This window comes from Alligator sinensis, unplaced genomic scaffold (genome assembly GCF_000455745.1).
Source record: "Alligator sinensis unplaced genomic scaffold, ASM45574v1 scaffold28_1, whole genome shotgun sequence".
NCBI lineage: Eukaryota > Metazoa > Chordata > Crocodylia > Alligatoridae > Alligator > Alligator sinensis.
The window spans coordinates 53,811-64,661 of NW_005842133.1; the positions used below are offsets into that span (position 1 = coordinate 53,811).

Here is a 10,851-nt window from a genome sequence, read left to right on the forward strand (position 1 = left end):
AATATAGTCTCCTGCGTGGATCTGCGCTCCTCGCTTGTTGTCTGTGACATGTGTTTGTGTAGTTGCCATCCCCATTATGGTAACATTCACCACCACCCTGTGCTTGTGTGTAAATGTCTACTGTTGGTGAGTACCAAAATTGTCTTGTAAAGGTGATACAACTAGGTCTGGAGATCAGTACAGTCGAGGTCTTAGAACGTAACCCTATTTGTGACATTGTAAAGTGGGTGCCCTTTGTGTGAATTTGAGTTATGCACCATTTTCTAGGAACACATGTACAGCATAAAGCAAGGGAAACCTGTATCTCAGGAGACAGCAAACTCACTCTATGGCTGAAGGAGGCCGTTTGTGCCTAAAAGCTTGCAAAGAACAATTTTTCCAACTATTTAGTTGGTCCAATAAAAGATATCACATCTACCCAAAGAACTTTGCCTGCCTATGATATCTGGAGATACAAATCCACAGTTTGAGAACTGAAACTAAGCTCCAAAGAGATGCTTCATGGGATCTTCTAGACTAAGCACTGAGTCCTACTGGGTAGAGTGGTTTTCTTTAATCTTCACTAATTTATAGAGAAGCCTCTGGGAACCCCATAAGATTGGGCCCCTAAAATAGTTCATGGCCTATTGTGACTTATTCATAAAACTTCTAAAAAGGTTACATAACTAAATTTATTGCTTTTTTGTTTTAAAAAGCATTTTAACAAAAAATATAGTTAAATAAAAAAATCTGATTTAAATATAAAATCCAATTTTTCAGTTTCTTAAAATAATCACTGATTTTTATCTACCCTGCTTGGGAGCCATATGTGGCCTGTGGGCAACCATTTAGCCCTGCTTTAACTGTACAGTGTAGGCACTTTTAGTTTTCATAATGTTGTATGATATTGAATAATTCTGTGTTTCTTGGCTCTGAACTCTTCCATGGTCAATTTAATTAGTGTTACAAAGTAAAATGTGTTTAAAATTATGCACAGTTCAGTTGATATTAGATCAGAGTAGGCAATTATTTCGGCAGGAGGGCCACTTAATGAGTTTTGGTGAGCTGTTAAGGGCCACGAGGATGGCCCCGCCCCTTGACAAGTGCCTTGCCCCCTGATTGCCATCTTGGGACTGGAAGTCCTGCTCCCTAACCCCTGACCTTTGCCACCAGAAGTCCCTCCTCTTTCCCACTGGAAGTCCCTCCCCTTGCCCCTGGAAGCACTCCTTTTGGGAAGGGGGATTGCCATCTTGGAACCAAAACCCCCCCCAGAGATTATATACTAAACATCAAATATCCACAATGACATGTTTAATTTTATTTTTTTAAATATATTTTTATCCTGATTGGTGTATGTTTGCATTGTGTATATAGAGATAATTGCATAGCTCAAAATTAAGTCTTACTCTTGTATAATTGTGAGGACTGTGGGGGGGTATGGGTGGGTGGGTATGGGATTTGTGTAGGGCTATGGATGTGTGTATGTGGGGGTGGTGTAGGTGGGTATGGGGGGTTTGTGGGGGCCTGTGGGGTGTGTGGAGGGGGGTGGCTGGGGGTGTTTGTGTGGGTGCATGTGTATGGGGCGGTGTGTGCATGTAGCAGTGAGCAGGGCTCCTCCCAGAAGTGTGTAGGTGTGTGTGTATGTGGGGGATGTGAGGGAAGATGAGGGGGTGTGATTGTGTGGGTGAGGGTGTGGTTGTGGTGTTTGTGGGGGAGGGTTTGAGGGTATGGTGGGTTGTGCATGGGAGCCTCTTGCGCGCACCTCCCTGAGCCGGTTAGCACCCACCCCGTAAGTTTCCTTCCAGCTGCCACTGCCGCTGGCCCCAGCCCCATGGTCCTGTTGGGGAACCACGTGCGCAGCCTCAACCCAGCGTGCCTTGCACCTGCTCCAGACTCGCTTATCCAGGTGCAGCACCAGCTGCTGCTGGGCAGAAACTGCTGCTTGACATGGGGGAAAAATGGCCTCTCCCCCTCACCGCTGCTGAGCAGTTCTTAGTGCAACCGCCTGGAGCTTGCACTGCATTGGTCTGCCCTGCAACTCCGTTGCTGCCTCTAGGCTGCCCAGCTCAGGAGCGGTGACAGTGCAGAGCAGCCGCAGGGCAGCCCAGGCGGTGGTGACACAGGGAAGCCCAACGCAGTGCAGGCTCCAGGTGGCTGCACTAAGAACTGCTCAGCAGTGGTGAGGGGGAAGGGCTGCTTTTCCCCTGCAGTGAGCAGCAGTCTGCCCGGCAGCTACCGCTGCTGAGCCTACATGGGCGAGTCCGGAGCAGGCATGAAGAGCGCCGGGTGGGGGTGGTGCATGCAGGTCCCTTCTGGAATTGCGGGACTGGGGCCAATGGGAGCCAGAAGGAGGAGCCGATGCCTGGGTTGACTAGAAAGGCAGTCCAGCCATGGAGCTGCCCCAGCCCCACTGGGTTGCCAATGGGCGGCAGGGAATGTCATAGCCACATGGCGCCTGGGCCAGGCTGGACAAAGGGACCTGCCATGGGCCGGACAAAGCACTTCCGTGGGCCATATTTTTCCCACCCCTGAATTAGATGGTGCTAGGAAGGGATGCACACAGCACCTTTACACTGCTTTATCCTGTATTTTAACCAAATTGATATTTGAAACTATGAACTGTTCAGCTTAATGACTCCCAACAAGTCACTCTCAGTTCTTCTAAGACAAAGTTTCTTTTTAATAGAATTGTATAATTTCAGGCAGTGCTATTTCGTCTCTTCTTTCTTTTGACAGACATGCAATGGTTGTGGAATCAGGATGCTTCCCGAGACTTACTCCTAGCAGTTCATCCACCAAACTATATTGTCCTGTGGAATGCAGACACAGGCACCAAGCTCTGGAAGAAAAGTTATGCAGAAAACATTCTTTCCTTTTCATTCGACCCCTTTGATCCTTCACATTTAGCTTGTAAGTTTGCTTACATATATATATATTTAGTATCTTTACCTTTTTGTACATCTATTTTATGCTGCCAATATTGCATGGACAGGAATTTTTTTAACATCAACTACTAACGTGTCAAATCCAAAATAACCAACACCTTCATTCTGATCACTATACTGATTGTCATGAGGGCCCACTCAATTGAAGTACTCCAGGTCACTCTTGACTGCTTCTTTGAAGCATAGGAAATGTTTGGACTCACTGGATGCATCTACATGAGATGCTAACTGTGCAGTAGCCTAATAACACTGCACAGTAATGTGCAGTGTAAAAACTATGCTAATATGCTACTGCGCAGTTAACATCATTAAAAAGCCATGTGCTGGTGCTACTGCGCAGCAGTGCCAGTTACTGCACATTGATTTAGTACTTGGGTATACAAGTACTAAACTCAATACGCAGTAACTATGGTGCTTTAATGAATGTTAGACACACCCACTGTCAACTTCACTGAAACCAAGATACCTTACCAACCGACCCCAAACGAATCAGCTGTTCCACCACACATTACAATTAAAGGATAAACCTTGGAGAAGGTTGATCTTTTTTCTTACCTGGGTAGCCACCTTTTTGAAAAAGAAGATGATACTCAACGCTGGATAAAATCTGGTGGTGCCATCTTTGGACAACTCCAAAATTGTATCTTTGATGATCGTGACATCAGGACCCAAGCTTCTCGTCTAAACAGGCTGTTGTCATCCCTAACCTGTTGTATGGGTGTGAAACTTGGATGATTTATTGGAAGCACATGAAAACTTCAGAATGTTACCATGAATGATGTTTTTGTAAAATCCTCCGTATCAGTTGGAAGGATAGAACAAATGCCAGTGTTCTGGTTTAATCAGGCACCACCAGCATTGAAGCCATGGCTGGAGGAGAGAACGTGTGAAGAGTTTTGAAGTTAACAACAAGAAGTGATGTAGGATGTTCAGGGCAAGGAGCTGAGAGGTTAGGGATCCAAACAGTTTACACCTAGATAAGACAAGGATGAAAACATTAGAGGTAGTGTTTGGTGGAGGGGGACTGTGAGCATTTGGTAAACTGGAGAGGAGAAGGTTACAGTATGTGGAGACAGTCTGGACATGCACAAGTATTGTAGCCACTGGGATGGGAAAGTAGCGTGAGGTTTTTCTACGTGTCGTGCAGGAAGACGTAATAGACTGAAAGGGGCACATTGGTGTTATACTCAGTTTACTAGTTTTGTGAACAGGAAAGAATCGGGTTTGGGCAATGACAAAGATAAATAACAAGGATGTGGAAAACGGTCAGGAAGGAAAATATAAATTCTTCGAATTCTTCCCCAGGACATTGCTGTAGTAATTCTAGTTGTCTTTTTTTCAGAAATATATATCCTAGCTTTGCAGAGAAAAAATCATTTTGATCGTTGTGCTGTTCAAAACTTTGCCTGTCCTTTTTGTAGAAGCAGCAAAACAAAGCAAGTCGGGTTTGAATAAAATTCAGCATGAATGGTGTTTGGATTTTGATATAATTAGGGAAATTTGCTTCGGATTCTGAAGACTGAATGTAAAAGTTATTTTATTATTACTTGCTCTTTGTTTACTGCATTCCCAAGGATAATTCCACCTCTGCCACTAATCAGTTGCAGCTTTCATGCATATTTCCTGATTTATGGTTCTTTTTTCATCCATAAAATGGGTAGAGAACTTACTGACATGGGCAAATGGGGGGGGGGGGAATGCGGTAGTGCAGTTGCACCTCTTTTGATTCCAGGGTCGGCCCTGGCTGCAGTTCTTAAGAAATGCCTGGCAGTGACAATAGCATTTCTACTACATTTCTTGGTGCATTATAACCTGATTCCTTCTAAACTTTTCATTCCACAGGTGTTAACGGCCCTCTCTCTCCCCTTTAATGGGCATGATGTTTCACTAATTAAGCTATCTTTTCTTCTGCCATTCTGCTGTCATCTAGTAGCTCTTGGTAATGCAGCTCCTCGCAGCCCTGCAGACTGTTTTTAACTTTAGCTAGAACTGTTAACTCAGGTGAACATTAACTTAGATGTGGATATAACTTTCAGTGAAGCATTGGATGCGCTGTCGAACTGCTCAAGAAGGCTAGCTTTTGTTTTATGAATCTGAAAGAGGTGTACGTTTATTTCTAGTGGCCACAGGATTAATTAAACAACATCTTTTGATTATGTGTGCTTTGTTGTTTTTTTAATACATAATAGATGATAAAGCAAATTAACGCTCTTTCTAATAAAGTTACATTGTTTTTTGTTTTGATTTTAAATGGAATAATATAGCTGTATGGCCCAGCAGATTAGTAAAGCTTCTAGGTGATTTTTAACTGAAAATGTGTATATTGTTTTATATGTGATGATGTGCTACAGCATCTGCACTGCCCTTTTCAAAATCCTAAATCTACCCATGATTACCCATTTGATTTGAAGCTTTAAAATCCTGTGCAAGTGCAAACTATTCTCTTGGGACTGGGAGTTCCCCCAGTTCTTAGGGAGGAAATTTCCAAAGGCATGAAGGGGAATTGTCAGCTGAGTCCTGTTTTGTAATTTTACATATTTCCCTTTAATCAGGGAGTATTTACCATTGAGTGTTTTGGTATAGGGCACTGATTAATCCTGATGGAGGCTTCTAATATAGTATTAAGCGGCTGGACGTGGAGCCTCCGCTTCACCCAGCTTCGTGCTGCAGCTGCTCCGCCCCGCTCCACAAAGCACAGGGCACAGAGCAGTCGCCCCAATTTGCCCCCGTCCCCCGGGTCGGCCCTGGCTGCAGTTCTTAAGAAATCCCTGAATTACCTTGCTTTGTTTCAATGGAATGTTAATTCTGGACACGATCCATGATTTATGATGATTTACTGATACTTTCAACTGTTTCACTTTAGATTGTGGTCAAGAAAACTAGATTTAGCTAAGGTGTTTGTCTCAAGTGCCTCTCCTGTCCTTCTGAGAGTCAGCACCTCACCTGTCATATCTTCTGCTGCCAAAACCTCTGTCTGCTTCTTCTGATAGCTTGTAGTACAGTTATGCATGTTCAATATAATATTCTGTAGCCTGTTAGAATTGGAAAATTTGAAGGTCAGAGAAAAATAACACAAGAGTTGCAGTACTAATTAATTTCCATATTTAATTGGATAAATGCCCATATGCTTGATTTTATTTGAAATTGCTAGAATTTCTAATCAGGGCACCAGAGTTCTGGGAATACTGAGGACATTGCATCGGAGTACCCCAAGCCCTGCATATAATATTTTAAAGTGAAGAATTGTTTATTTAAATGATCAAGATAAGCAGTTGTTTCCACTAACAGTTGATAAGCACTTTTTCTGTATGCATCTGCACCAGAAGTGCTGAGTGGAAAAAGGGGCTGAGAATATGCACATGAAAAGTAGCTCATGTTTTAATTATATTGTTTAATGTGGCTATTTATTTGGTTACCTTGTTCAGATTTTCCCTATTGGAATAATATGCTTCATAGACCAGTCCAAAGGATGAAATTGTGGGTAATAACCCCACTGCCACTAATTAAAGATGTGACCACAGTTTTTGTTTAACCCAAAAGTACAAATGTGGTATGTAAGCAGGCTGGGCTGAATAAATATAATTAATTCTCTTATTGCAGCATAGTAATGAACAACTAGTGCTTTTTGTGGTTATCATGCTTCATAACTTTTAATACTAAATGAAAAACCTCTGCAACTTCTTGTTCTTGTAAAGGATGTGAGTATTATCCTTGTTTTATAGATACAAGGATACTTGTTTTTTGTTCAAGCTCACACAGAGTTTTCCTGTGCTGCTGTTATGAGTTAACAAATTGTGTGAAGGTAAATCAAAAAAACAAGCTGATCTCTAGCCTCCTCTAATAGTCTTGACTCTGACTAATGTTATCCAAAGTACCTTACTTTTACTATTATAACCTGCTAACCAACCCGAGTTGAGAATGCAGATATCAGACCCCACTGTGCTGAGCAATGAAGAAAGTCTTAGGAACAGTATACAGCTTAATATATCTAATTTAAGATATTAAGCAACCAATAGTTGTTTGTTATTACAGGGGTGTGTGAGTAAAGAGCTAATGTACATGTTCTTGAGTCATTTGTTGAGGCCTTTATAAATAATAAAGTAGTTATCAATCACAAACATATTAGAAAAAAAAGTAGGCCTCTAATATTTGGGTACCACTGTCTATCATGCTAACTAAAATGGTTTTGTTTCTTAGTATTCTCCCATCTGTCTATATCCATCTGTCATTCTTTATACTTAACTCTGTGGAGCACGTGCTGTCTTTCTTTTCTCTTTTTCACAGATCCTAGCACAGTGGGGTCCTGGGCTGCTACGTGTCATGGCAGCTGAAATAAGAACTCTAGCAAACAGCTTAGTGATTATTAGCTCACAGTTAGCATCATGGTAAAATTCTTGAGGAGGGATTTAGAGGGTAGAATAGTGGTAGCATGGCCTAATTTGAGGAAGACATTTCATATAGAGGGCACAAAGGAGGAATCATTGGCGGAGCGGAGCATTATTATCCACAGAAGTGGGTAATGATGAAAGAGTATAGTTGGGAGAGGACTTGAATATGATACAGTAGAAAAGAAGCTAATGGAAGTTGAAAAGATGGGAGCACCATCCATACAAGGGGCAATAGAAATATTGTTCCTTGTATGGAGAATGATATGAGTTTCAGAAGAACCACAGCAAAAGCAGATAATTATGGTTTGGACTCGATTCTTAGCAGCCAAGATAGGGGAAAAGGGTGAATATTTTAAATGTTGTACAGATAGCAAGATATGATCATGACCTGAATCAGCGTTGGGGGGGGGGAGTCGAGATTATAGATGATGCTGATGTTTTACGACTAAATAATAAGAGAAATGAACTGGAGAGCAAAGACAAGAAATCTAGCATTAACTCTTTAAATTGCTTTTGAATTGTCCATCATGAGCAACCCATGTGACAGAATGGGATACAAAATCAGAGGGAGGAGTCAGGACAGAGGTGTGAAGAGATTTATAAATTGTTCTAAAGATGATGGTAGAAGCTGTGTGTAGGTAAGATGACTTCCATAAAGACAGAAGAGGGAGAGGAGAACCAACAACCATGCCCTTTGTCTGCCACAGACAGAGAGTCAGGAAAGAGGAAGACTCCCTGGAAGGGAAATGCTTAAATGAATGACCACAGAAGTAGGAGGAATACAGGGATAGACAGTGTTTTGGCATAGGGGACTAAAGAGGAGAGTATAAGCAAGAGTCAGAAGCAGCTGAGATGTCAAGGAAGATGAAGTACAAATTTTTTAGTTCAGTTGAAATTTCATAGACATCAGGGCTGGAAGGGACCTCGGAAGATCGAGTCCAGCCCCCCGCCCAAAGGGCAGGAAGTCAGCTGGGGTCATAGGATCCCAGCAAGATAAGCATCCAGTTTCATCTTGAAGGTGTTCAATGAAGGCGCTTGAACCACCTCCGGTGGCAGGCTGTTCCAGACCTTGGGGGCTCGGACAGTAAAGAAGTTCTTCCTTATGTCCAGCCTGAAACAATCTTGAAGTAGTTTGTGACCATTCGACCTCGTCATCCCTTGGGGCGCTCTGGTGAACAAACGTTCCCCCAGATGCTGGTGGTCACCCCTGATAAACTTGTAGGTGGCCATCAGATCACCCCTTTAAATGGGTGAAAGATGTGGCAAAGATGTAATGAAATAATCAACATTTCATTCCTGAATTTAGTTCTGTCAGTAATTTTGCCTTGAAAGATAGTTTCTCCATACCTTACTCTACCTAGAGTTCATCATGGCAGCTTACAGACAAAAAAAAAAGAATAGCTTTTTTCTTTAAACTCTCCGTGCTGCTGCACCAAACTCAGTGCATGCCCAGAAGTTGCCTCGCGTTAGTTGCCTCACCAAATGTCTGTATAGATCAGGCAGTTTATTGGGGCTTGTTTGGCATTTTTATTTAAGAGTTGATTGAAGCAGCTATTAGATGAAAGTGCCAGAAAGTTCTCTGCTGAAGCACCTGATCTATACAAACACTGCGTCTTCTGGTAAAGTGATTTTTTTTTGGTTTTGGTTTGGTTTTTTTTTTAACATATGTAAGCAGCCCATGTCAGTTATACCAAAGCTTTTGTTTGCATATGCACACATATATAATATTAAAAATACAGAGATGTCAGTCATTGATCCACAGTTGTTATGCTGTCATGTAAATAATGTCATAGTTAAAGTTCCTGGGGGACCATCGCTTTGTATGAGCATGAAAATGTAGATTTATCCTTGCTGGATAACTGGTTTCCTTAGCTTTGTAAAACTTAATGAGGAATAGTTGATGGCAGAAAATCACTGTACTGAATTAATGTGAAAGGACAAACAAGAAGTTTCTGCCAGTAATCTTACAGATCTTACAGTATTTTTTAATATAGGGACTTAATTTTGAAGTATTGAGTTTTGTGGCCTCTAATGAATTGTAATGGACCATCTGCTGTTCTTTCACCAGAAGATTCCTGTTAGCTAGAATTATGTATTTCCCAGCTTGTTCGACATTATTCAAACTATTACCATTTCCCCACACCAAAATTACCTTAATAATAAAACATCATGATAAAATTGTACATACTATTTTACTATAATAAAAAATGTTTTTCTTGTTACAGTGCTCACCAGTGAGGGCATAGTGTTCGTCTCAGACTTCTCTCCTTCCAAGGCTCCTGCCAGTTCAGGGAAAAAAGTATACATCTCTAGTCCACATTCTAGTCCTTCTCACAAGCTGGTTGCTGCTACAGGAGCTAAAAAAGCCCTTGATAAAGTAAAAATTCTAATCAGTAATGAAAAACCAAGGTAAGTTGTAAGCGTCTTGCGTTTCTTCATACATAGACATCATTCTACACATCTGCAAGTTATTTCTTTCTCTCTCCATTTTCTGTAAATACTAGTTGGATTTTATTGTTGAGTACTCATTAAAAAACAGGGGTGAACGAAGGAGACAGTAATACAAAGGGAATAACGGTTATTTCTTTCAGTTCCATTTCTACACCTTTACCACCATAGCAATACAACTAAAGAGCATCTCACCCTGTGATTATGAAATACAAAGGATATGAAGGCGGGAATCAACTTTTAATGAATTCTTAAAGCATGTTTTTCCTTTTGATTCTCTGGTTGAGGTTTAATTTGAAAACTCAAAAATTATTCTTGATTTCAATAGTTGAAAGGGAAAGAACCTTTTATTACGGTACATTATGGACAAATACACTTTTTGTCAAACCGGCTGTTACCCTTTTGGAGCTCTGATAAGTTTTGATTTTATTCCTTCTTTTATATTCTCAATAGAATTTACATATTCTAATTGAAAGTTCTTATTCTTCTCTTGCCAGATGGGTTTGTAAAATGTTAATGTAATTTAATGATGTTTCTCTACTTGTCTGTTTGTATGTAATATGATAACTTTTGAAAATCACATCTTACCAATTCAAAGATTTCAGGGTAGGTTTTTTACATGAATAGATGAAAGGTTGTTGATTTGAGGAGGAAATTGAAAAGCCAGGATGGAGAAACCTGAGGTGGGGGTTGGGGTATACTGGGAGCCATTGGTGGAGGGATGGTGGAGGTGGGGTGCCCTGACTCTTGTGAGGAGGGGACTAGCTGCAGGTCTCCTGATATGAGTTAGGAGGTGAAAAGGTTGCACAGACTCGTCAGAATTGAGCAGGACGGGAGTGTTGGTACATAAGACTAGAGGTGCACCAGTACATTTGTCCATATCACATCGGCACCAATAAAAGGAAAATGGACATTATCGTCTAATAAAAAAAGTTGATGTGGCCGATAATGTTGCTGATAAATGCCTCATGCATGCATGCAGCCACGGTATGCATTTGGCCAGGAGCGCAGCCCAGCAGCTTGGAGAGCAGCATTCGGCTGGTATATCTGTAGGGGGAAGGAGGGTGGGGAGAGAAGGGACATGGTGGGGG

The 10,851-nt window shown here is 41.5% G+C and overlaps 1 protein-coding gene across 1 annotated transcript in view; it reads left to right on the plus strand.

Moving 5' to 3' along the window:
- Positions 1 to 10,851, plus strand: part of WDR11 (WD repeat domain 11) — a gene marked incomplete at its 5' end in the record, with an annotated part of 90,301 nt that overhangs the window by 16,373 nt on the left and 63,077 nt on the right. The window contains 2 exons of the mRNA XM_006025133.2: positions 2,716 to 2,889; positions 9,538 to 9,721. Of these exons, the coding sequence (XP_006025195.1) occupies positions 2,716 to 2,889; positions 9,538 to 9,721 (358 nt within the window). The remainder of the gene's footprint in view (positions 1 to 2,715; positions 2,890 to 9,537; positions 9,722 to 10,851) is intronic.